Below are 24,360 nucleotides of genomic sequence, written 5' to 3' on the forward strand. Positions count from 1 at the left end.
CATGAGTACTCAATCACTTGCATACTCGAAAAACAAAACTTCGTGCATACAGAAGTACTCAGCTCTTCCAAAAAGGCAAATATACAGCCCTGCAGCTGGCCTGATAATAAATCGACTGACTTCATTTTGCATGCAATTGCCAAGTCTTTTTGCACTTCTGGATATTCAGTTGCGGTTGGAATTAAGCAAAATTTAGCGTCAGGGGGCTTCTCGTGGCACACAGAATAGACTATACTAGGGATCGCTTCGAGGGTTTTTGTTTAGTGGACGTGAATGAACATATAAAGACTAAACTCCTGTCCTCAGGAGAAAAAAGGGCTTATGATAGTATCTCTATACAAATTCACTCCTCTTCCTCGCCGTAGAACCTTCTATCTTCTAATCTTGATTTTATTATAAACCTCAATTGAAACTTTTCTATATTATATATAAAAACTTTCTCACATAACTCGTTCAAAATGCGCTCCACATTCTCCACTGTCCTCATTGCGCTTGCCGCCGTCGAAGTCGCGGTCGCGGTCCAGCCCCTTAGAGGCTTCATGGCCATTGCAAAGCGTCAAGCCGTCTGCGTCGGTCCAGTTATTTGCGAACAGTCCGCAACAACCTGTATGTCGATACTCTCATATACACAAAAATGACATTGTTGTTTGTAATACTAATGTAACTGTATAGGTACCTCTTGCGAAACAGGATTCTATTGCTCAGGAGGAGGCTGCTGCGAAGACGGTCAGATCTGTAGCGGCTTCAAGCCCTGTGTCGGTAAGTACCCTCATCTGCAGAAACTACCATTTCGATGTCCAATTCTTACTTACTATCACTTCAAATAGACGCCGGCACGCCAGTCAGAGACGCCGAACAAACTCAAGTCTGGTATATTCCCCATCCTATACCCCCCATAGCCACATTAACCCTCACTCTAACGTCCACCCTTTTTAGCCCAACCGACGCTCCAATCTGCACAGCTTCAGACCTAATTCCTGTCTGCTCCGGCTCCCTCGAAGATTGGGCCACCATTTCCGCAGGCCTAGGTGGCGCTCAAACTACAGATATCGATACTCCAACATTTACAACCCCATCCTTTACCGCACCATCAACAAGCACCGAATTCGAGCCCGAGTTTACATCTACCTCGGAGTTTGAAGCTGAATCCACAACCACTTTTGAGGAATCTACTACACCCGCTCCGACTACTGAGGTTGAAACTACAGAAGCACCAGAGACAACTGATGCGGCAGAGACTACAAGCTCTAGAAGGTCTGCGTCTACAACGAGTTCTGCTCCATCGGGATCTTCGACTCCCAATAGTGGTGTAAAGATGCAGTTTAGCCTTGGTTTAGTTGCTGGTTTAATAGCTGCTACTTCGATTCTACTTTAAAGTATTCATCTTTACCTCAATTGTGATGCCTTTGTGTCGAACGTCGTCGAAGATAGATTCTCTTGTAATATAGCAACTTTCTACGTACAAATTTGAGATATAACATAATATAATGGAATGACTACTTAATACATCAGAAAATACCTGCAAGAAAATCAAGTAAAACGATCGTGCTAGTATACCGCAGAATTTGTTCAAAGGGATCTAACCCTCCAACAGTCATATTTATGCTCCCTAGTCTAGCCACTTTAATTTCTCAGGCGCAAAATCTTTAGTCTACGGATAATTGCCCAAAGCCAACTTCCCCAATTGCTGGTAAAGCATAATGAATCAATTAAGTAAAACCAAAATATTAAACGTACAAGAATTCCAACAGGGAAAACATTTTTCGCCATCAAGTCGCAAACCCAAATTTCACAACCATTTTTCCAGCTTTGATAAAATATGATATCGAACCTTGAAAGAATATATACACATACTTACATGCACCATTATCCATTAACCAACCCGCATGCGATCCAGAACCATTGAAAGCCAAGCGAAAAGAAACCAAACGAAACGAAACAAAAAAAAAGTTTAACAAATTGAAACAATCATTTTTGGGTTCCAGCAAAGAGAACCACACAAGACTTCATAACCAGTCACTTTAGTTACGACAAACACGGATCCTCATGAACATTCATAGCATTAAAGTCTCCAAAACTTCCCTGCCACGCTTTCGGGAAGCAATAAGTAGCCTGCATAGCCCAGAAATGCGGATCCCGTTGAAACGTCTCCATATCCCGAAGATAATCCACAATCCTCCTCAAAACCTCATACGGAAGATCCTGGAGCCCGACGGGACTAAAATTAGGAAGCGGAACAACTTCATAACCTCTCACGGTATCTAAGGCCTTCGCAGCTGCAATGGGGTTCCGAGGTCGAAGTCGCTTGGTTTCTACCAATGCTCCCGGACCAGCCGCACGGATAATCTCGCATTCCGTGGCGACGAAAAGCCAGTAGCTTTGGTTTTTTATAGCCCCTTCGGCCTTATCCATCTTCTTTTCCCAGATCTTGTCAAAGGTCTCGATAAGTGTAAACCGAACGCTAGCGACTCCGCATCGACGACATCCACCGCCAATAGCATGGCTAGCCGTTCGACATTCACAGCTAAGTCCCTGCCAATGGCTATGTAGACCCCTACTAGCGCCCTGCATTCTCAACGGACGCAAACAATGAAGGCAATAAGTTTCGTAAAAGGATCGTTCATAGATGGGATCGGGTTGTTTCGCTCCTTCCAGCTCGCTAGGATCCTTAAACTTATCCAACCAAGAAAACAAACTTTTCCTCCTCCCACCGCTCCCACCACTCCCCACACCCGGTGGCGGGGGCGGCGTAAGAGAAGGTTCGCGATCACGGTCCAGCCAAGGGATCAGACTCTTCCGTCGGGTACTCCCACCAGAAGGAACGGGTTGAGAGTCCAGCCAAGGTATAATACTCTTTCTCCGAGGCGCACTACCCGCTACGGAAGCTGTACGCTGTATTTGGGCTTGTGTATCCGATTTATAGCCGACCAACCACCTAGTCCAGAGAGAATACCTAGGACCCCTGTCACGTCGTGCTCTCTCCCATCTTAATTCATTGTTATATTCTAGAAGGAATTTCCCCGCTCCGTTCGCGATATCCTCTCCTGCGTTGTTGAAGGTATTCTTTTGCGCCAAAAGATCTCGAGGACATCGGTGATGTTCGCACCAAATTGTTGAATAGACGAATTCCACGGGCTTTGGGGTGTTAATCGCCATATGCATCATTGTTGATTGACGTTTTGGAGAGATGAGGAGTGATTCGCGTTTACTGTGTCCCATGAACGATTCGCGCTTGTTGTGCCCCAGATGGAGAGATTCGCGTTTATTAGGTGTCAGAAGTGCGGTTTCCCGCTTTGTAAACTCTGCTGAGTATTTAAACAAGGCTTTATTCTTGTTATAAAGTGATGCGGGGAAGAAAATGCCTGTTTGCGTATCAAGGAACATAGCTGACGAGCAGCTTGTCGGACAGAGGTCATGTGCGCAGTAAGGACATTTTTCTGTCGATGTTCGAGATGACTTATGAGCCAGGAATCTCTGATGGATTCTAGCAGAACACAGGGCTTCATTGCCGGGGGATAGAGGAGGTGAAAGTGGGGCAGAACCCGGGTTGGAGGCCGGCTCGGGTCGTAAATGTCTGAAACCCTTTGTCGTGAGTGAAAGGGAAATTATATCGCGAAATGAAAGATACTCGATAACTAAAGCAAGGATATCAATTGAAAGATTTAGGATAGGGGGTTTGTGATCCGATTTTGCCCCAGGATCCATGTCGTAATCGTCCCATTGTGGAGGCAGTCCCGGAGAGGGTTCATCTGCCACTATTTCTGGGATTGTGGTGATTTGGAAGTCGGATTTAAACATCTTGAACGTCGGTGCTCCGCTTTGAACTTATAGCAGGCTCTGGTGCTCACTTCAAGATATATATATTATCGGAAAATGTCAACAACGACGATAGTTTAAAAAGGGGAAGGAAAACACACTCCTGAAAGCGCGATCAGATTTTAAATATATCATATCTTCCGTTTTCCCACGGAGGGTTATAGAATTTCTATGCAATACCTGCTGGCTATTTAGCCAATGGGATTATCTTATCGAGATATGCAGGTCCAAGCCGACGAGTCTCGATTGGGAAAGCTGATGCGTTGGGAGCTATGCTAGAAGCTCCAACTACATTTCTATGCGGGTGTCGGAATGGCGGAAACAACGTCGGTGAATGTCAGAATTGGAGCCCACAAGGCCGACAATGCATGTGCATTCATGCTGCTAAAACAAGGATAGCTAGTGCGGATTTTTTTGGTATGATCCTAATTTTTTTACCGCCTTGTGTATGCAGAGTCCCAGTCGAAACGAAATGTAATCCGCTGGCAACTTAAAATCTTGATTTATTCGTCAAGAAAAGATCTGACAAAATTGCGGCCTTGGTGCGGAGAGTACCTGAGTAATACTCTTTTCTCAGGCTTGTCTCTAGCTCTCAGCTGTGTTTTTTCGGGTATCAGATTTCCAGACTCATCTCTCAGGATGTTGCATATAACGGTATTTTCATGAATCCCAAGCGCCAACTGTTGCAAGGACCTGCAGTTTTGGGCGAAGCTTGCATGGATATGTTCATCTGTAATGTCGTATTCCCGGGCGGAATCTGAATCGTTCCAAATGTACAGATAGACGAGGCTATGCAAGCAGGATAGAGTCACAGACATATCCTGATAGTATGACATCAGTAAGGAGGATGCATGTTAAATTCATTTATGTAATATAGCCTTACAAATAATGTTAATGTGTCTGGTCGTGACCAAGAATGCCAGTGATTTTCGAGGTGTAGCCGCTCCAAACGAGGGACACAGTGCACTAAGTCTGTATGATATCAACGGACATAAATTAGCGCTGATAACCCACTTCGACACAGAGCTGCCATAGCATACCCTTGAGCCCAGTGTTATCCATAATAAAAGTGAAAATCCGAAGTTCCGTTAGGGAATTACCACAAGTCGTTAAATCTTTATACAGGCGAGGAACTTTGGTGTCTGCCTCTGGGTGATCGGCCCCTCGTATCCTCAGCGCATGAGTTCGTGTATTGACGGTTGACTTGTAGGTAACTCCAATCTGGGCCCTCACAATGTGGTACCATATAGCCTTCGAGTGAATAAATTCAGCCAAATTCTCCATCTCGTTAATGTAGTTTATTTGATCTATTTCGGAAAAAAAGGAGAGAGAGAGACCTACATTACTGGACTCTTTGATAAGCAGCCTCTGCGGCCCAAGATGCGAAAGCAACCACCCACATCCATATGAAACCATCAGCGTTTCCACTGGTATCTTTGTTTCTTTAGCTAGAGGAAGAGAATTTAGCTTAAGATTTTCTTCAACAAAGTCAATCTTGCACTGTAGAACCTCAAGTCTTGTGATGTTACGAAGTATAATTTCTATTGATGCAACGAGGAAGCTTGACTGCTTGAAAACTGGAAATTCATTCCTTTGACAAAGATTCTCGTCCAAGTAGATATCAGGAGAGAAGATGATTGACAGTTTTCTATGAAAACTTGATGAATATGCGATCAAATCCTCTTCAAGGCCAGGCACATACTTACCTAACACTTTCGAATATCCCCTTCCCTTCCATCATCAGAAGCTCCCGGGCTAATCTCTCATAAGCGACACCAGTACGCGGAGCGATCCGCATCGCCCTAAATAAGAAAGGGATAGATATCTCTCTTAAGAGTTTACTCGTCCGTGAAATCGCAGCGTAATAGTTAATATTGAGCGGCAAGTCCCGTCGTCTCCGTTTAAACTTCCTCGCCAATTTGTTTCTCTCTACTAAAAGCTTGTGTTGGCCGAAACAAATGTTGCAGGTTGGATCTTGACATGGCCATGGTCCATCTTCTGGAGCAAGATACCCGCAAATGTGGATGAGTATGTCATATGGAAGCGTTTGTAGAGTCAGTGGCAATTTTTTATTTTTTTTTCTTCAGTTGCCTTAGAGGGATCTTTCATAATTTGATTGTTAGCAAGAGCGCTCCGATCACGATCCAAGTACCTGAGGTTTCGTTGGACGAGTTGTAGTGTAGCGCGTCACGATTGGGCAGCTTACCACGCTTGAAGGTTTTAACCTTTTGGAAGGCTCGTACACCGGAGGCCATTTCGAAAATCCCATCGAGTTCTAACTTCTTGTGGGATCGGTCTTCGGCAACCTTCGATAAAATAACTTCATTGCAGCTTCCACCTTCACTTTTGCTCCAGTGTAAGGGTTTATAATTATTCTCAAGTGACTGCAAGCCGTGCGCTTTTGGTACTAACTTTGGCTGTCACCGCAGCCAGGAGCAGGCTACATTGCGTCTTTTACCAAACTATGGCATCTAGAACCCTGGCTCGTGGTACAATGATATCCAACTTCATCACAAATATGCCCTCAGTTTTCCACTAGCCACCGCGTAGGCCATAATCAGTGTGGAAACCTCGTTTGTCCTCAAAGTCCAAAAAGGAAAGAACAACAGAAGGGCATGTGGGAAGATGCTCAAACGCGTTTTCAAACAGAACCTCGATCGATCTCATTCACCCCGTCTCACTCTGAATCCGCAAAAGATTTGCTTCCAGCCAATGCAATCGTATCTTGCAAAGGAGCTCAGTGAATCTCTCTTGCCGGTGTAACAGTGTCGGATTGAACTGTAGTTAGATCTGGGCATTGTTGAACTCGACAGTCAATGGGGGAAGTCTTGGCATCATAAAGCCACAAAAACCACACATTTCTCGCAAGTGAAACGAGGGGAACAAACCTCCCAAGCTCCTCCAAGAGCGCTTGAACATGTCCCCACCTGCCGGCATTGTCACTAAGGCTCTCCTGAGGCCCGATTTGAATTACTTATCCGACTAGGCCATCCGCGGGTACCTGCACCTCAATCAACGGTACCTGTTACCGCTTAATCAATAAACTCCGCGACTTCCAATTTAAGTATCTGCCTTTTTCGAGGGGTTGTACAGGCTGACATCGAATGCACTGGATAGTGTACGTATTTGAGGCATTCCAAGCTTCTTTGCTGACCTGTATGAGGGGCCTGGGGATATGGGAACATCGAAAATTCCCCGACACGGGCATTAACTCAAGAGACAATTGAAAATTTTTGCGAACATCAAGAGAAGACGGCCCTGGGTATCATGGGGTATAAAGTCTGTGCCACCGTCCCCACTAGGGTCGATTCTCTTACCATCAACGGCATCACTCACCGCCTCTCTCTTAGTGTTCGCTCTTCTGCTCACTCGCGCTAGTCGTGACTTTCATTCTTTTCAATTCAATTTTCTTTTTTTTTTTTTTGATATTTTTACAATCGTCGCTGTGCGACCATTTCACCACTCTCTTTTTGTTTCAACTTACCGCAGTATCCTAAAATGAAGTCAATCATTCTCTCCACTACCCTCTTTTTCGCCACACTTCAATCCGCTTCTACTTTCCCCACCGAAACCCCAACCAAACGCTGGTACCGCTCTGGTGATAAAATCGCTGCTATAGCACATAACATAAAAACCCTCCCACCAGCCACAAAGCCATGTCTCACTCCTCAATCCCATGCCAAGGACCCCAAAGACGACGACCCAATCTCCGAATACCTAGTCGCCATGACCGAAGATGAAAAACGACCATGGCCAGTGATATTTGATGAGATGGGGTATAACGCTACTAGAGTCAAAGAGACACGTGATGTTCATAAATTTCTCGCATTTGACGAACAACTCGGTGACAGCTCTTATATCAGGTTTCAAACCGAAGAGGGCATCCGCATTGATACCTTCGGAAAGAGTATTAGAGCGTTTACAATGAAGATGAGCGAGTCCGAAGCAGAGGGTATGGCGGATGCAGAGAATATTGGTTCCTTGGAAAAGAACGGGTTGGTATATGCCAGTGTTATGCCCCAGGACGAGGAAGATCTTGCCGTGGAAGCGGCATACAATCTTACCTCATGGGATGAAGAACATATCTTCGAGAAACGCCAGAACGGACGTATCCGAACACAAAACACTGCCCCATGGAACCTCCAAAGAGTCTCGAGCGCCAATCGAGTGAACGCCCAGGGACGTCGCGCCACTGATTTAAATTACAATTATCGCTTCGACCAGAGCGGTGGCGCGGGTGTAGATGTCTATGTTCTTGATACCGGTATCAACACCGCACACACGGAATTTGGGGGTCGAGCATCAATGGGGTTCACTGGCTACGGTAATAACTTCAACGACGATGGTGGTCATGGAACCCATTGCTCCGGCACTATCGGCGGTACACGATTCGGTGTCTCCAAGAATGTCAACCTTATCGGTGCCAAAGTTCTACCCGGTCGAGGCCCTGGAACCTTCGCCGCTATACTTGGTGGCCTTGAATTCGCGTACAGACGCCACCTCCAGCGTATGAAGGATCCTAACTTCAAAGGTCGGTATTTCCTCCCCTACCTATTCAAAAAATGAAACAATCACTAATTTAATCACAGGATCTGTTGTCAGCATGTCTCTTGGCGGAAACGGTCGAGCCACTGGCGCTCTCAGAGCTATGGAAAAGGGTATCCAAGCAGGAATGCACTTTTCCGTCGCAGCAGGTAACGACAACGCCGACGCCTGTAACTTCTGGCCAGCCGGATTTTCCGCCCAAATCCCAATTATCACCGTCGGTGCTACCGACATCAACGACAACCGCGCTCGTTTCTCCAATTTTGGTAGATGTGTCGATATCCATGCACCAGGTGTTGCCATTATAAGTTCCCACAACCGTGGTCCGCAGTATGTCCATACCGTTGCCGATCTCAGCATGCTTTTTTTAAAAAAAAAAAATGCGGCAGGATAGTGCTAACGATTAATATAATTTGTAGATCCATTACTTCCATGCAAGGCACATCTATGGCATGCCCTGCGGTTTCCGGCATGATTGCAGAGGAACTTGTCAAGAACCCAAATCTCAAGTTGAACCCCAGAGGCATGAAGCAGTTGATCTTATCAAAGGCAATCCGTGGTGTCGTCCGCGGAACAAACAATGCCCCAAACATGTTGAACAACGGGCTGAGGTAATTCCTTACTCATACCCCCAGATTCGAAGGAAAAGTCACCATCCTTTTTCCATGCGCTATAAAATAAAATAAAATAAAATAAAAGCCCTGTATATACACAAAAAGACTTATTCGGAACAAGAATACGATCTCAATTCCCCACACAAGACCCTTCTCGGAATAAATTCCTATAGCGAACACTATTAAGACCCAAAAACCCCGATCCAAAAAGTTCGGTACAACTGACCGGCTCTCTTGGCGTCTTGATGAAGACAAGATCCACTTTCCATGCAACACTTTCGTCGTGGATCAGACTCGTGTGACCGTCGTTTTCGTCGCCCAAAGCCGACAAGTCCAACTCTGGGCTGATATCATTTTCACATTCCTTTGACCCTATGAATTTCCACTACTCTATTCTCAAAGGCCAAAAAAATAAATAAAGTTCATATAATCGCCCATTCTGATTCATCGGAAGATCATATGCATACACTTTTTCAGAACAGAATGTATCCGTTCTTACGTACTCACATACCTTCATAGAGACCCAGTCCCAAAGTATACGCCTCGTAAGATAGACCCTGGAAGCAAACGATTTGGGAAACTCAAAATCTACAACTATCATGTGTGGATCTACTTTAAGCCCTCCAACTACCGAACAAACGAGCGAGGCTATGTGAAAACCTCGTTGACTAAGAAAACCGACAGGTTTGCAAGACACGAATAGTCACAGATCAAAGTCTTGGAAGGTGGGCTGTACAAACCGTACGAGCATACCAACACTTGGCGCCGTGGCAGACGTGGTTGTCCCGAACAAGCGACAACCTTAAGGCTTATTCGCCTGAATGCACACATGCTGGAACATTGTTCTGAATCAATGGAGAGCCGCATATAAATCCCTCTTTGTTCCTGATTAATTAATCATAGTTCATCTGATTATTTTAAACTTAGTCCATTGAACCACTTCCGACATTTAACACCCAAGAAAATTCATCTTCTTAAATTTGTCTTAGCAAACTAGCTTTCGAATTCACCGCCACCACAATGTTCGAATTTACGAGATTCACTTCCCCAAAGACCGCAACTGCCTGGAGCGGCGCTGGTATCGGAAAACCATTTGGACTTACACTCTCAACCTTTGTGCACTCCATCGTCACTCTCGTCGTCTCTATAATCATCAACATCACAGATGCAAACGAGCCAGGAAATGATTACGGCGAAGGGTAAGCCAGCTCTGAATCCCCAATCCATCGCCTGTGTCACCATTGCCAAAATACAACAAAACAACACATTTCTCCCCAAAGTATTGTCAACCAATGCTAACAGATCAACGTAACATAGGACGGGATGGGTAGTCATGATTCCCGGACCCGCTATAGTCTTTCTATGGTCCATCATCTTCATGTTTGTTTGCAAATATTCCTACTTCTCACCAGCTCTCGCCTTGGGAACATACCTCATCTTCGCCATTGGTGTAATCGCCGAAGGAATCGTGACGGCTTTGCTTTACGAGTAAGCCAATTCAAAATCTCAAAAGGTCTTTGTTCTTGACAACTAACCAGGAATATAGATGGCATGATATTGCATGGCTCCCTGCAATCTTCATCATTACTCTCGGATTGAAGTAGGTTCCTATGTTTACTATGATAATCCACATTTAATTCGTAGCATTGCTAACATCTTCATCACAATAGCTGTGCCGTATTTTTCGTTTACAGCTGTATTGCCATTCACAGGAAGAGCCATGCTAAAGACATCGCGCTCGATACTGCCTGAGTCGCTTACCCAGCTTCATCCGCGCTCAACCTCAACCCAACCAACACACCAACCACTCTAACAACCCTACGCAAAACAAAATGCGGTTGTTATGAACATATAGCCTTACGCTTAATTTCTAATAATCACCACTGGATACATGAAAAATAATGTCTAATAACTTATTCATAATAGGATAGTCTAATGCTCGCTCAGATAATGCTTAATGATGTATACTAGTCACTCGTTATGAGACACAAATTTCTCACGATGAATCCGTAATGGATCATGATCAATACATGAATGGAAAGTTTCCTCAAACAAATCTTAATCAGGAAAACACCTTAATCTCTAGCTGCAAAAAAATTAAAAAAGAAAATAAGAGAGAAACCGAGAGCTAAAAGGCAGGTCGCATAAGTGGTAGACTGGCTCGGTCCATTGCATTATCGAAATATGCATCAGATTCCGTCCCGTTGGCTGCTTAGGCGAGTTTGTTCTTAGCGTACATAACTCCAGCCTGCAAACCAAAAACTTCTCACGTGGCAGCCCCTACCTATTATATCGGTGCAGACTCGGAGGCAATACACCCCGCTTTTATAATTTTAGATATCGTTACGACGTGCGCTGAACCTGAGTTTTGATGTCAATCAATCGCTTTTATAGCTATACGCGCGTATTCGTATGCATACTAAAAAATTCTAAGTATCTATCAGCCAAAGATACACCCATCTTGTATCGTTCAAAAACAGTTGCGAATTTCAAGCTAGTGCAACTATCGTCGCGTTCATGATCATCTTCGATACACGCATACCAAAATGGCCGATTCATCTTCCAACCAGGGATATCCAAATTCCCGCCTGTCAAGTCTGCCCCCCGAGGTCCTCCTATTAGTACTAAAACAGATGGTAAGTTGATCTCTAAAAACTAGTTAAAACCTTGTTACAAGGAAGGGCACTTAAATATTCGGCGTTAGGACTCGCAAACTTTATCCCGACTCTGTATAACTAGTCAAGAGTTTCGTTCATATTGTCAGCCATTGCTTTATGGGACAATTCGTATCCTTCTGAGTAGTAATTTAGGGCTGGACCCGATTCAGACACAGGCACTTCAGCACCAGAACCATACCGGCTTAAAATACGTTCAGCATTTCGTGGTAAAAGGAGAGATTACTACTGCACCCGTCCCAGTACTTCAAAATCAGATCATACTCTCAATATTGCGCAGTATCCCTAAAAACACGCTGCGTTCGTTTATGTACGATCTTCTAAACCAAGTTTGTGATTCAGAGAATACTTCTAATACAACTAATATAGTTGGTCTACAAACCTGAAGATGTCAATTCTGATACTAGAGCAACTATTCAAAGACCAGCAGATGTTAGAAGGGTTCTGGGGTCCGAGCAAAGACGGCGGCACAACTGGGGCGTATCAATTAGACCTTGAGGATATCCCATTGCGAGCGAAACTTAAACACATACACACGGTCGAGGTTAACCGCATGCCGTGGATTGAGTTTATATTCCAAATGATCCAAATGTCAGCAGCGACTCTCTGGGGCCATCGCAAGGCCTATATTACATACTGGAGAGGTATTGTTTTCCACCCGTCTCGGGGAGTGAAATCCTCCCGGAATACGACGAAGATACCTGGGGTGCTCTTATACATGCACACCTTCGCTTGGGTTTTAGTCAAACTGAATTGAAACCGACCTCGGATAGCGGCTACCTACTTCCATCATTACGGTATCTCTCACTCCAAAAGTTTGATGGAAGTTTTTTCACCAAATCCCCCTGGCTCACAAGAGCCATCGATTGCACAAAGTTGGATACTTTAAAATTAAGATGTTCCTACGGGCTACCTAGTCTGAGCCGCTGTTTCAAACATCAACGCATCAGTTTGAGGGTCTTACATCTCATTGAATCCGGAGATGAAGCGCAGATCAAGAAAATTCTAAAGTCTTTCAAAGGCTTGGAGGAATTGATCCTTGAAGATGACTGCGAGGATGTCGATAGTATGGCACTGGCGATTAGTCACCATAGAGACTCCCTAAAACGCCTTTACTGGCATCCAGTTCATCCAGACGGTACTGATGTAGACCTGGCGCCCAACATAAAGCCTTCCTGGATCCCCGGGTTCAAACACCTCACCGAGTTAGCCATCCCTGATTCCTTCGTAAGTAGAGTTTCTATACCATTCGCATTGAAGATTATTTTTTTTATATTGACAAATATAAAATCTTGCGGGAGATTTTAGCTTGTTACTTGCAGGAAGGAAGACCAACTTCGCCTCGTACCCAGATCTGGAAAAGACCAACTGAAATTGTTATGGCTACTAACTATTTTAGATGAAGATCTCATTGAATTTCAACAGAAGAAAGCAATTCCGATCGCCATAAAATTATTTAAAGACCATCCTAGGTTGCTTTGCTTGTTAGCTGGGTCAAACCTAAATAATCCTGAGATAATGCTATATAGGTTTCGACGGAAGAACCAAGCCGTCTTCTACTCAAAAATGAGCCTTGAAGGAGCCCGCATAAAAGACGACAATTTCAAGATCTTACAGTCAGATATAATTTGGACGCCTTCGGATGATGCATAAATATGTATTCAAGTTCTATTTACTACCATATTTTCGAATATCCTATACCAGAATAAAATTGCATATCGCGAGTATATGCCCAATTGCAACTCTCAATACGTCTCGCTCAACCTCTGCTTAATATAATCCCCCGCATTAATCGGCTCATACTTCTTCGGCCGACCTTCACTAACACAGCTCTCAAGTACCTCGATCGTACTTTCATAATCCACCCCGAAGAAGAAAGGAACAGAGTACCTCCTTACCCCGGTCCTATTTATTGCTCGATCTAGAAAAATTACCCAAGTTAATATCATTGTCTCTCTTGTTCGCCTTGCAAAGCCTCATGACGAAAAAAGAAAGACAGGAAGAGAAAACTTACGAATAGTACTCAAATACAGGTCATTAGTCCACCTAGCCATCATATCTCCCACATTAACCACAAAAGTCCCCTCAATGGGTGTAGCCCCCACCCACTTCCCTCCCTTATTGAGCACCTGCAAAGCCTCAACCCCACCCTGCTGTGCCAATATCGTAAAACACTCATAATCACTATGAGCTCCAATCCCCAACTGTGTCATGTCCAATCCTTCCTTCGTCTGGGGTGGATAATGCAATAACCTCATGATCCCACCTTTCCCCGAAACAAGATCATCAAAATAATTCTCTTCAAGGTCCAGTGATAACGCAAAAAGTTGGAAAAGCTTTTTTCCAAGTTTTACCATTTCGGAAAAATATGTTGAAACAGGTGCTTTGATCCCCGGCAGTGTCTCGGGCCATCTATTAACCCCTTCCATCTTCCCACCTTCCTTGGAATATTCATATCCGATATCAAACCCTTCGTGTAGATCCCCTCGACCAGCTGGATCCGTATTCTCCCCGAGCAATGGTGTATACCCCTTGAAATTCTCAGAATCCTTGATATATATCTTCATTTTTTCTTCCAAACTCAACTCGAAGAAATCCCTTCCGGCCTGGAAGCACTCGGAGATAATTTCGGAGGGTACTCCATGGTTCTTGACATAAAAGAACCCTACACGGGTACAAGCGTCGAACAGCGATGATGCAACGGTTTTTCGGTCTGCGACGTTGGGACTGAAGGCTAATGTGAGATCCAAGACGGGGATGGAGGAGAAATCGCCGGGTTTGAGATCTATCGAGTTCGAGAGGATCTTGCGGGGTCCATTACCTGTGCGAAACCAACAGTGTTAATTAAATAAATTCTATCCATAACGGAATCGATCAAACTTATGAACCTCACCAGTGACCACAGTCGCTGCATCCGTCGCTGTCATTGTTGTCAATTTAGAGTTGTTAAATTTAAACGATTAATTCTCCAACGTCATATGAAATCAAGATGCAGGTTCCAGTACTGTCGGATCTGGGGAAACTAAAAACCTTAAGTACCTCCCCAATTCGGAGCTGGCCGACCAATATCGGTCTTCTGCTATCAATAAGACAGCCTCTCTTCCACGAAATCTCGAGCTTCACAAGATATCTATCAATCCGGCGGCTACTATCTCTAATACGTAATATAATTTATCTTTAGTTTGATCCCAAAATAGCGTCTAAAGTGGATTCCATTCACTAGACTAAGGAAAACATCGATAACACACGACGAAAAAGTAAGATTTATAAAAACCAGCAGCGCTAGATCATATGCATAATAATAAAAGGCTAACGCAAAATACCCACCGTTAAACCCCCACCGCCCCACATGGACCCCACTTCAAGTCCCCAAAACCACAATACCTACCTGCACCCTGCATGCCGAGTTACACACTCCGAATAAGCACATTAAATCCCAGCCCATTGGTACTCATAGTCATAAGTGCCGCACACGCAAAGCACGTTTCATCACCTCTCCAAACAACCGCATTACAACCTCGTTCCGAGCACCATGCCCTAGCCAAGACCTCTTCCCCCTTCAACGTTGCATCAATAACTAGTAAGCTATTATATTGCAGATAAGTCTCCTTCAAATCCACCGCTGGAATGATCGTCTTTCGAATCGCTTTTGTCTCTGTTCTATGCGCCAAATGATTTCCAACACAAGGGTGTGCCGTCACAAATGTCGGGTTGGAGTATAGCGTGTAAGACACTGCAGTTCCTGAGATGTCAAAATCCACCGCTGCTCTATAAATCTTCAACGGCGTAAGGGTAGATGTAACAGCTTGATCCTGTTGTAAAAGCAGTCGAATACCCTTCAAGGTAACTGTTGAATCATTTGGGTTTGATCTTGAAGGAAACGACGGAACAGCCCATTGGTTGATATCCGCAAGATCACTGATCTGCTCTTCAGCATTCATAACTCTTCCATCTGGTCCAATCCTAGCCTCCTCTAGCTCCTCCGCCGTTCTCTGGCTCTTAGTGCAGGGAATCGGAATTGTAACTTTTCTCGCATCAACCTGGCACCACCCCGGAGCAATCCCTTCCGCCTTGGGAGCCGGCCCAACCCATCCACAGACCGTAGTCAAGTTCCTCAACCCACCCAAAACACCGCCTAGCACGCTCCTCCTAGGCCAGTAACTCCTATTAAGGAGCACTAGTCCGCATGTAAACGTCGGCGCGCCTTGGAAATCCCGAATCGAAGGCGACGAATACACCAAGCAATTCATAATCAGATGCCTGAACAACTTTCCAGGCCTCACCAACCCAAACAACCAATCACACATATCAAATCCGATCGCCTTGCCCGTGATCAAATCATTGTAGGCCCCTTCAATGTAATTCCTCGCTTCGTCCATATACGGCCACTTGAACGTCTCCGCAAATCTAATCAAACCCTCACACTGTCGTTGATGCACTAATGATATCAATAAGTGCCGTGGGAGCCCCGCAGGCGTGGTCTCTCGTTTTGTATCAATATTCTGCATCCATAGATCTGCAATAACCAGATTTGCGGAAATATTATGAGAAATCAGCCCTGTATAGGTTGCATTTGCTGGCTCCTTTAGCAATCGAACTAATAGCTCGCAGCCCAAAAGGATCTGGAATAAAAAGTTCTTCAACCCAATCCCCTGCGCCACCGTCCCAAGTGTATTATTAGTCAAATGGCGACAGTTCGACATGTCCACATACTTTGTCGCATCTACCCTGTTCAACACATAGCAGATATCAGTGATCTGATTTCTCAAATTCGCTTTATCTGCGTCCGTCTGATTCGGGTAAGGATCAGGACCCAGGAACTTTCTCAAGCTCTCGTACATTTGCATATTCGTCTCCGGTAGGAGCCGATTATACTTTAGTACTGTCATTCGCGATACAATCTGATCCACCGTTACCTCTGGCAGTGTGTGTACAGATGATAAGGTAATCGGGAGTATGGGTGCTGTTTCTAGCTGCTGTGATCTGTAAACTTCAGAGTACCCAGATACACTATAAGTGCCTGGGAGCCTCCCTTCCCCAATTTTTGACACTTCCATGTCCAGATCGATCAAGGTACACCCAGGATACAACACGCTATTAACGAAGTATCCAGAAAATGAGGGATGTTGATCCGGATGAACACCAAGCTCGCGCGGAGTCAACTCTTGAGTAGTCATTCCCACAAACTCGATTCTCACCGCATCGATGTTGCCAACAGCAGTGTAAGGCTTGATCACAAAGCTTCCCTTATTCCTAACAAGAAGGGTGTTCCGTAGCTCAATAACCTGGGAATAGACTGCTTGTTGCGACATGTGACGAATCGTTGGATCCGTCGAACTAGGATTTGGCGCATATGCTGGTGGAGCTTCAGAATTGCCAATTTCCTCTACGTTTGCAACAGCCTCCTCCAAAACTGCAGGGAGACCAGAAGCCGCCTGAGTTGTCCGTGCCGGTGCACTTGCCGATGGCGAAGCTGGGGTCGCTGAGGATCCAGATGCCGTAGTTGTCGCCGTGGCGGTAGTCGCCGTGGCGGCTGCAGGCGTACGTGAAGGAGGGGCAGTTTGAGTATTGACAGGTGGTGGTTGTGTCCTCGAAGGTTGGGTAGCCGTAGAAGACGAAGCAACACTAGTAGAGGTAGTTGCTGTGGTCGAAGCCGGAGCCGGCCTTGGTACTTGATTTGCACCGGTAGCTCTAGTATCAGAGGTAGTAGAAAATAATGTATTGAGAGACGGTGTGCTCGATTGCGTCGGTGTTTTCTGAGTAGATGTCCTAGCCCCACTTGGTGATGCCTGGGTTGCCACAGGGGTAGTGGGAGATGTCGTAGTCGACTGATTATGGCCCGCCGCCTTCTTCGCATTCGCCAGTGAATGCTTTGTATTCTGTCCAACCGATGCCCCTCCAACCTCAACAGCCTTATTATAGGCATCCACTGCCCTAGAAGCTTCCCCCATCCCCAACAACGCATCGCCTAATCTCGACCAGCCTTTCCAGTACGACGGATCGGCTTTCGTTGCTGCTTCGGCATCCTCCTTTGCTTCCTTCATCTTCGGCGGGTGCAATTGAGTATAAACCATCGACCTGTTTGATAAACAGACCGCGCTCTCCGGGTTGTAGTCTAGAGCCATTGAGTAAAACATGATCGCCTGGTCATAGTCCTTAGCCTCAACCATGCTGTTTCCCTGATTCTTCAAGAATTCGACTTTTTGTTCCATTTGCGGTGAGAGTTGAACCTTCTGCTTGGGAAGCTCGGGTGACGACGCCGGGGGGTCCGATACGCTTAGCGAGCCAATGCCTTGAGTCACCACTGAGGCCGTGGGGAGCGGTAGCTGTGGTGGGGTGGAAGATATCGGTGTGCTCGATGAACCAACTCCAGGGACAGGTTTCCGCGCCATCGGCTTAGGAACAACGGGAGGTGTCGCAGAAGGGTCCACCGGGGCCGATGTAAAGGTAGAAGAAGGTGGTTGGTGATGTGAGAAAGCGGTACCATGGGAAAAGTCGCTGACAGGGGACACCGGGGAGACTGCTTGGTTTTCAGGATGTGAGTACGGACTAGAAGAAGGAGGCGCACTGGGGATGGTAGACGGGGTGGTGTAGAGGCTGGGTGTTAAACCTGAAGGCGGCGCAGAAGGGGGTACCGGGAGGGGCGGAATCTGGTACGACGAACTACTGAACGGTACCGGAGCCGGCGATTGATTCCCTTGAAATCCATAATCTGCATTGGTGATGGGCGACACGACCGTTGGTGATGCCATGTTGACATTTGGAGGAACACCAATCTGCTGTCCCGTGTAAACGGGTACTAGCTGTCCATTTTGAAGTATGTATATCGGCTGGCCATACGGGGCCTGCGGAAACCCTCCATACTGTTGCCCCTGCTGTGGCCAGAACTGCTGCTGGCCTTGAGCCTGCGGATTCGGATTTGGCGAAGGGGAGTAGCCCCACGGAGGTTGTTGTTGTGGTAGTGGTTGTTGTTGTTGCTGAGAGATGGAGGAAGGTGGCTCTTGGTGGGGAGGAGGGACAAGAGAAACAGAACTATGGTCGGGTCTGCGAAGGAAAACGTGAACGTCAGCGACCAGTCGATCCCCACGTGTAATAATTTTATGGCAATGATGATAGAAAGAGAGCAACTGACCCAGGCTGAGATGGTGGGTGCAGACCAGCGCCACTTCCGCCGGCTGAAGGATTGCTGGAACCAGGTGCGCTTCCGGGAGGCGGCAAGTGGTGGCCGTGAACAGAGTTTCTGTTATTCTTCTTGTCCTTGTCGCCCTTGAGCTTGCTGAACAGACCCATGGCGACAGCGAGCCGTCGAAAGCAGTAGGAGAGTTACAAAATCGGTACGTATTCGGTAATCCAAAGAGTGGGTTTGATTGTTCCAGCAAGAAGGAGAAGAGAGTGTGTGTGCATGAACTCGAAGTTTGGACTCGATTCCACAGAGAAGCCGAAGTTCTTAGAAATGGCGCAGCGCCCAAAGCGCAAAGTTGACGAATTCAGTGGAGTAGCTAACGTTATAACTGACAGGCCTGTTCCAAATTGTCTGGCTTCCAGTTCAGGTTGTTACGTCGCTGGACGGCTGAGGCTCACGCGGTTCGCTACCACGGGAGGCTAGCGACTTGAACCGGCACTTGAACCGGGCTAAATAACGGGCGGATAATATTCCCCAGATGTACGATGTGAGACGTCAGACGATGATGAATGCTGTACACTCGATGTCTTCCCCACTGAGCTCCGGATTGATATCTTGAGATATATAGGTAGGTAGCTCTATCTAAATCTACATCCAAGTCGATGTCAATGCTACAACTACGTTAGCAGACGGACCAAGCCATAGTTTAAGGTAAGAGCAAGGAATACAACGAACTTTGAGTTGAAGCCTCGTCCCAATCATGAAACATCCAGAATTCAGAAGGAAGGTGCAATTAGCTAACACTTACCAGTACTAGTTAGCTAGCTTGGGTATTTTCTGCAATCTCAAGATGCCGAGTGCAAATAAAAAGAAGGACGGTTGCTACGAAAAAGCGAATTCCAGGCTTCGGTCTTATCAATGTAACACTCAGAAAGGATATCAAACGATGGAGTCGCGGCCTTTGCTTGACGAGAAGTTAGTGATGATGATGGTAGAGGATGATGAAGTCGAGGGTGGAGTTGAAGTGAAGAAAAGAAGAAAGTGGTTGGTGAACACTTGCTGGATGGCCATTAGCTTTTCTACGGGCATTTTACTTACCCTTTACCTGGTCAAAGGCAGTAAGTCCCTCTTCCTACTAGCTACTCCAATATAAAATACAAAATACATCTCCCTCTCCCTTTCTCCCTCTCCTCCTTCGATACAAACTAGATATGATAATTAGAAAATATATGGAAGACACTAATATCGAGAATCTAAAGTCCCAAACCTTTCGTCCCAACCGCTTCAAAGGCGACAAACTTCAGATATATACACAGGAAACACTATTCTCGCCGCAGGCAACGACCTCTCCGTTTCCTCTCCACAATGGCGCTGTGTCCCTCCTCCACCGGCTTTTCTACTCGAAGACCCTCGAGTCATGCAGCATCCCGCCATAAAGTTTGCACTAGCTCAACTGGAGCTAACCTTAAAGGCAGACACATTCTCCAGCAAAGAGGCAATCTCAATCAGTATCGTTCATTCCGCAAAGGGAAAGATATACGAATTCCATCAAGGAAGGAAGCGACTTAACGAATCTGCATCTGCATCTCCTGCAAAAGTTAATGGGAATTCCATTCATAGAATTGCATCCATTTCGAAGGTCTTTGCTGTCCTTGAAACACTGATGTTAAGCAGACAAGCTCGGCTTGAGAAATTCGTTCCTGAAATAACACTAGAATCAAGACTTCAAGATGTCCTTCCGGAGTTCAAACTTCCCCAAGAATTTAAGGAAGAGGCGGCAGATATTACTCTTGGGCAGTTAGGCAGTCATAGGGCAGGAATTGGGAGAGATATGGGAGAACTGGTGTTCAACAGCCCTCGTGATATCTTATGGCCTCCCGTCCCGGGCCAGGATACCTTTTTCGAAAGATATTATCAGCATAACACTTCTTCCCAGGAACTCCTTTGTACCGTCTCCAAGAATGACTTGATCTGGCAAGTTGGCCAGACTCCCAGCTGTAAGTATAACTATATGTCTACACTTCATTCGGACGAAGAGAATGCATAACTAACTTCCCCAGACTCGAACACCGGCTTCTCAATCCTAGGCCTGGCCACTGGGAACTATCGCAAGAAACTAAAAAAGCAAAATAAATCATGGGCCTCTTCTATCAAAGAAGACATATTTGACCCCTTAGAGATGGACCACACTTTTGCAGGGCCAATCCCAAAAGGCCTACGCAAGGACATCGTCACGCCAAATTCCAGGAACATGGTAGACCTAATTGTTCCAGCTGTTCACGATCCGTATGTCCACCCCCCCCCAAATCTAAAGCTGGTAGGCAAACCTAACATACGTATCACCTATAGTGCGGGTGGCATCTTTTCCACTACCAATGACCTCGCCAAATTAATCCACAAAGTTCTCCTCTCCCGTTCTCCCCTTCTAATCAGCAATTCCCAGCGTCTAGACTGGCTTCGTTCGATCCATTACAACACCGATGCAATCACCAGCGTCGGGGTCCCCTGGGAATCTTACCGGGCCATAATGCCTGACTACGCTGCTTATAACATCTATTTCAAGGGTGGCGGTCTACCAGGCCAATACTCCCAAATCTCAGCATTCCCAGAATTCGGATATGGTGTTGCCGTATTAACCAGCGTTGGATCCACGGACTCAGAATTATTCGCTGGTGCTACCACAACAGATCCTTTCGGCCTGTCTTTGAAAGTACATAATACACTGGCTCCAGCGATTTGGAAGGCGTATAATTCCATCGTAACAGCAGATTATGCTGGAACTTACACCTCACCCAACGGCATTGCTCGCATTGTCTTCGAGAATGGGTTTTTAACTCTCAAAGAATTGAAAATTGATGGTGTGGATGTATTATTAAAAGCCGACCAACTAATATGGCGACAGGGCGGAAGGCAGGTTAGTATCTTTGGGAATGGTGCTGGATTAATCGGGACGGGGTTCGCAGGGAAATTTAGGGCTACGGCGTTGTTCTCGTGTATCTGGTCTGCATTTGATATGTAAGTCCCCCTCACCCCTTCAAAATAGTTGAGATAGTTAAGTCGTAAGTAGCTAATAATTTGATAGTGTTACGACGAAGAGCGGCTGGGGACTGGACCTCATCGTTTTCAAAAAGGTCAACGGCAAAATGACATTGTTCTACGAACCCATGAAGGGCAAGCTCGTGAAGCAGTAGTTCCATGGTCCGTTTATTATCATATCATCTCTACAAAGCTTTGTACCATAGCATACCCTCTCCATTCATCAATGAGATATATTAATCAATCTACCCACCATTGCCACATGCAATCCTACGTAGTACAACCAGAACGACATGATTCGTCTATGCACCGCTAATCCATGCAACCCCAACCTCTTGGGAACCCTCCCGAACCGGAGGGGGAACCAACACCACATGCATTGGTCCAATATTGATATATGCGTGTAACACGCCCCTGCGGCTCGCGGCCGGGAGGAACGGCATCTTGCATTGTCGTGCGGAAATCCGTGAAACATTGTGTGCAATACCCGTGAAGATGTGCACCTTGCCCTGCCAACTTTGACATGCTGAACACTCCACTTTTAAGATCGATTCACTGGTATAAACGATATATAAGCTTCAGCTAAAAAATCATAAGCTCCAGAGACTCGTTCCGCAATCCATAGCACCCATATGCATATATGCCTCCTGTACCATCCCGTGTACCCTCTAACAGTCTGCTGCGGGACGGTCCGTGTATTATAGTAACACCATTCCTATAATCCCCCACGAACACCGATTTGCCCCAATATGCCTGCCTATAGAGCTCTACGGAATCGATATCCGGATATTTTAATTTGATATATCACCAGCCCCCACAATACTTCCAAGTATATGTCTCCCTCCAATTAGTACTCACAATCGATACCAAGGTTAACTGTCTATATAACCCACTCTACTCTCCAAAATCAACCCACGCATTCCCTCATTATCCTCGAATATATTCCAAATATCACTCCATCCCAATCCTTACAAATAATCTCCATACGTCAACTATATATATACCTATTTAAAACAATGTCCGTCTCCAGATACCCCTACCCAGGCCATAAACACGCCTCCGGTCAAATCCTCCACATCTGGATCCTAAGCGACGTTCAAGACCCATCCATTGTCCCCGACCTCTTCGAATTAATTCTCAAAGGTCCCGCTTCAAGGCTTCAAACCGCCTTAAACGGTGTGGCATATGGTGGTGAGCCTGGGTATGATGATGCTGAGGTAAATTACCCCCCGGGTCTCTTATCAATGCTATAATGACATGTATAATTTATAACTTATGACGGATCATAGTTATGGTTGATGGCGACATGGCATACATCCGCCTCCGATAATAAGGAACATTGTACATTCAGATTGTTTAGGGGTATTAGCAGTGGAAAGCCCCAGAACGACGAGAGTTATCATCTCTATCGTGACGGATCATCTCGCAGCTGGATTCATTAAAAATCATATCCCCCAATGTTACTGGCAATATCCCAACTTTTCACTTCTGTATTCTACAAAAGAAGAGAGTTACAATTACTTCCCCTGTTGAGCCGCGAAATAAACCTTATAAGCCTTCCCCCAACACTCTCCACTATCCTCATTCATCCACCTCTGACTTTCACTGGGGTATTCTACTTGTTTTCTAAAATAATGTTGATCCTGCGCACATTCCACCACCTGTCCTGTTAAAGTCTCGTCGTCAATGAATTTGTTATATGCCGAAACAATAGTAGATACCGGTGTAATATGTTCTTCTGGGAAGAAGTCTCGTAGGTTTCCCGGGAAGATGGCGGTGGGGACTAGTGCTGGACAGATCACGTTGACTCTGATACCGTCGGTAATATAAGTTGAAGAAACGGAGCGAGCAAAGTTTATCAACTAAATTCGTAGATAATATTAGCACTATTCCACATAGCATAGATCCTAAATCTTATTCTACCATTGGTTGGAGAACTTACAGCGGCTTTGCACCCCGCATACAACGGATTCGTAACCATAGGATACAATCCCGCAGCACTACTCGTCAAAACCACCACGCCACCTTTCTTCGCATTCCGTCTCATATACCAACTAGCAAGTTTTACCCCCCAAACAACCGCCACGAAGTCCACATCGATAACTTTCAAAAATGGCTGAGCCGGTTCATCATTCTGCAATTCTTCTGGTGTTTCTTCATAAATACTCTTTTTGTCATCTATCCCCGCATTAGCAGCGAAGAAATCTAGACGACCGTGTTTTTGGAACGTGGTTTTGAACAAGTCCAATTGGGAAGACCAGGAGGAAACGTCGGTTTGGTGGAAGATTGCCCCGATGTTTTGGGCAGCTTTGGTGCCTGTCGTGGGGTTTATGTCGGCGATTACGACGGTCCAGCCTTTATTTTTGAGATCGGTGGCTATGGCGAGGCCGATACCTATTTGTATACCAATCAATTATCAATAACGTTAGACAAGTGTTCTTTATAAAACATCGACTCGGGAAGAGATAGATGTATAATTTGGAGATATCTCACCAGAAGCACCACCAGTAATAATAGCAACTTTAAATTCCGAAGCCATGACTATATTTTA

General features: G+C 45.6%; 13 protein-coding genes across 13 annotated transcripts; 6 read left to right on the forward strand and 7 right to left on the reverse strand.

Annotated features, from left to right (window-relative positions):
* Nucleotides 1-458: 458 nt before the first annotated feature.
* AOL_s00140g25 (uncharacterized protein) lies at nucleotides 459-1,375 on the forward strand (the record flags this gene model as incomplete). The annotated part of the gene is made up of 4 exons (XM_011127266.1): nucleotides 459-606; nucleotides 673-759; nucleotides 828-870; nucleotides 937-1,375. 4 exons carry the CDS (start codon nucleotides 459-461, stop codon nucleotides 1,373-1,375), a joined length of 717 nt encoding a protein of 238 aa, XP_011125568.1.
* Nucleotides 1,376-2,025: 650 nt separating this feature from the next.
* AOL_s00140g26 (uncharacterized protein) lies at nucleotides 2,026-3,798 on the reverse strand (the record flags this gene model as incomplete). The annotated part of the gene is made up of 1 exon (XM_011127267.1): nucleotides 2,026-3,798. One exon carries the CDS (start codon nucleotides 3,796-3,798, stop codon nucleotides 2,026-2,028), a length of 1,773 nt encoding a protein of 590 aa, XP_011125569.1.
* A 521-nt stretch (nucleotides 3,799-4,319) lies between these two features.
* On the reverse strand, nucleotides 4,320-4,652 carry AOL_s00140g27 (uncharacterized protein; the record flags this gene model as incomplete). Its single annotated transcript, XM_011127268.1, has 1 exon — nucleotides 4,320-4,652. One exon carries the CDS (start codon nucleotides 4,650-4,652, stop codon nucleotides 4,320-4,322), a length of 333 nt encoding a protein of 110 aa, XP_011125570.1.
* A 55-nt stretch (nucleotides 4,653-4,707) lies between these two features.
* On the reverse strand, nucleotides 4,708-5,100 carry AOL_s00140g28 (uncharacterized protein; the record flags this gene model as incomplete). The annotated part of the gene is made up of 2 exons (XM_011127269.1): nucleotides 4,708-4,782; nucleotides 4,831-5,100. 2 exons carry the CDS (start codon nucleotides 5,098-5,100, stop codon nucleotides 4,708-4,710), a joined length of 345 nt encoding a protein of 114 aa, XP_011125571.1.
* A 14-nt stretch (nucleotides 5,101-5,114) lies between these two features.
* AOL_s00140g29 (uncharacterized protein) lies at nucleotides 5,115-5,614 on the reverse strand (the record flags this gene model as incomplete). Its single annotated transcript, XM_011127270.1, has 3 exons — nucleotides 5,115-5,123; nucleotides 5,158-5,464; nucleotides 5,523-5,614. The coding sequence occupies 3 exons, from the start codon at nucleotides 5,612-5,614 to the stop codon at nucleotides 5,115-5,117; spliced, it is 408 nt and encodes a 135-aa protein (XP_011125572.1).
* Nucleotides 5,615-7,314: 1,700 nt separating this feature from the next.
* Nucleotides 7,315-8,976, forward strand: AOL_s00140g30 (uncharacterized protein; the record flags this gene model as incomplete). The annotated part of the gene is made up of 3 exons (XM_011127271.1): nucleotides 7,315-8,347; nucleotides 8,406-8,691; nucleotides 8,781-8,976. The coding sequence occupies 3 exons, from the start codon at nucleotides 7,315-7,317 to the stop codon at nucleotides 8,974-8,976; spliced, it is 1,515 nt and encodes a 504-aa protein (XP_011125573.1).
* Nucleotides 8,977-9,995: 1,019 nt separating this feature from the next.
* On the forward strand, nucleotides 9,996-10,727 carry AOL_s00140g31 (uncharacterized protein; the record flags this gene model as incomplete). Its single annotated transcript, XM_011127272.1, has 4 exons — nucleotides 9,996-10,174; nucleotides 10,293-10,463; nucleotides 10,522-10,575; nucleotides 10,646-10,727. 4 exons carry the CDS (start codon nucleotides 9,996-9,998, stop codon nucleotides 10,725-10,727), a joined length of 486 nt encoding a protein of 161 aa, XP_011125574.1.
* A 794-nt stretch (nucleotides 10,728-11,521) lies between these two features.
* AOL_s00140g32 (uncharacterized protein) lies at nucleotides 11,522-13,303 on the forward strand (the record flags this gene model as incomplete). The annotated part of the gene is made up of 5 exons (XM_011127273.1): nucleotides 11,522-11,611; nucleotides 11,680-11,960; nucleotides 12,020-12,294; nucleotides 12,348-12,877; nucleotides 12,959-13,303. 5 exons carry the CDS (start codon nucleotides 11,522-11,524, stop codon nucleotides 13,301-13,303), a joined length of 1,521 nt encoding a protein of 506 aa, XP_011125575.1.
* Nucleotides 13,304-13,395: 92 nt separating this feature from the next.
* On the reverse strand, nucleotides 13,396-14,577 carry AOL_s00140g33 (uncharacterized protein; the record flags this gene model as incomplete). The annotated part of the gene is made up of 3 exons (XM_011127274.1): nucleotides 13,396-13,571; nucleotides 13,665-14,471; nucleotides 14,544-14,577. 3 exons carry the CDS (start codon nucleotides 14,575-14,577, stop codon nucleotides 13,396-13,398), a joined length of 1,017 nt encoding a protein of 338 aa, XP_011125576.1.
* A 480-nt stretch (nucleotides 14,578-15,057) lies between these two features.
* Nucleotides 15,058-18,940, reverse strand: AOL_s00140g34 (uncharacterized protein; the record flags this gene model as incomplete). The annotated part of the gene is made up of 2 exons (XM_011127275.1): nucleotides 15,058-18,694; nucleotides 18,783-18,940. 2 exons carry the CDS (start codon nucleotides 18,938-18,940, stop codon nucleotides 15,058-15,060), a joined length of 3,795 nt encoding a protein of 1,264 aa, XP_011125577.1.
* Nucleotides 18,941-19,623: 683 nt separating this feature from the next.
* Nucleotides 19,624-21,964, forward strand: AOL_s00140g35 (uncharacterized protein; the record flags this gene model as incomplete). The annotated part of the gene is made up of 5 exons (XM_011127276.1): nucleotides 19,624-19,891; nucleotides 20,033-20,770; nucleotides 20,834-21,059; nucleotides 21,123-21,788; nucleotides 21,856-21,964. 5 exons carry the CDS (start codon nucleotides 19,624-19,626, stop codon nucleotides 21,962-21,964), a joined length of 2,007 nt encoding a protein of 668 aa, XP_011125578.1.
* An 861-nt stretch (nucleotides 21,965-22,825) lies between these two features.
* Nucleotides 22,826-23,251, forward strand: AOL_s00140g36 (uncharacterized protein; the record flags this gene model as incomplete). The annotated part of the gene is made up of 2 exons (XM_011127277.1): nucleotides 22,826-23,026; nucleotides 23,099-23,251. 2 exons carry the CDS (start codon nucleotides 22,826-22,828, stop codon nucleotides 23,249-23,251), a joined length of 354 nt encoding a protein of 117 aa, XP_011125579.1.
* A 75-nt stretch (nucleotides 23,252-23,326) lies between these two features.
* On the reverse strand, nucleotides 23,327-24,348 carry AOL_s00140g37 (uncharacterized protein; the record flags this gene model as incomplete). Its single annotated transcript, XM_011127278.1, has 3 exons — nucleotides 23,327-23,671; nucleotides 23,752-24,203; nucleotides 24,303-24,348. The coding sequence occupies 3 exons, from the start codon at nucleotides 24,346-24,348 to the stop codon at nucleotides 23,327-23,329; spliced, it is 843 nt and encodes a 280-aa protein (XP_011125580.1).
* Nucleotides 24,349-24,360: the final 12 nt, after the last annotated feature.

This window comes from Orbilia oligospora, assembly GCF_000225545.1.
Source record: "Orbilia oligospora ATCC 24927 unplaced genomic scaffold scaffold00140, whole genome shotgun sequence".
NCBI lineage: Eukaryota > Fungi > Ascomycota > Orbiliomycetes > Orbiliales > Orbiliaceae > Orbilia > Orbilia oligospora.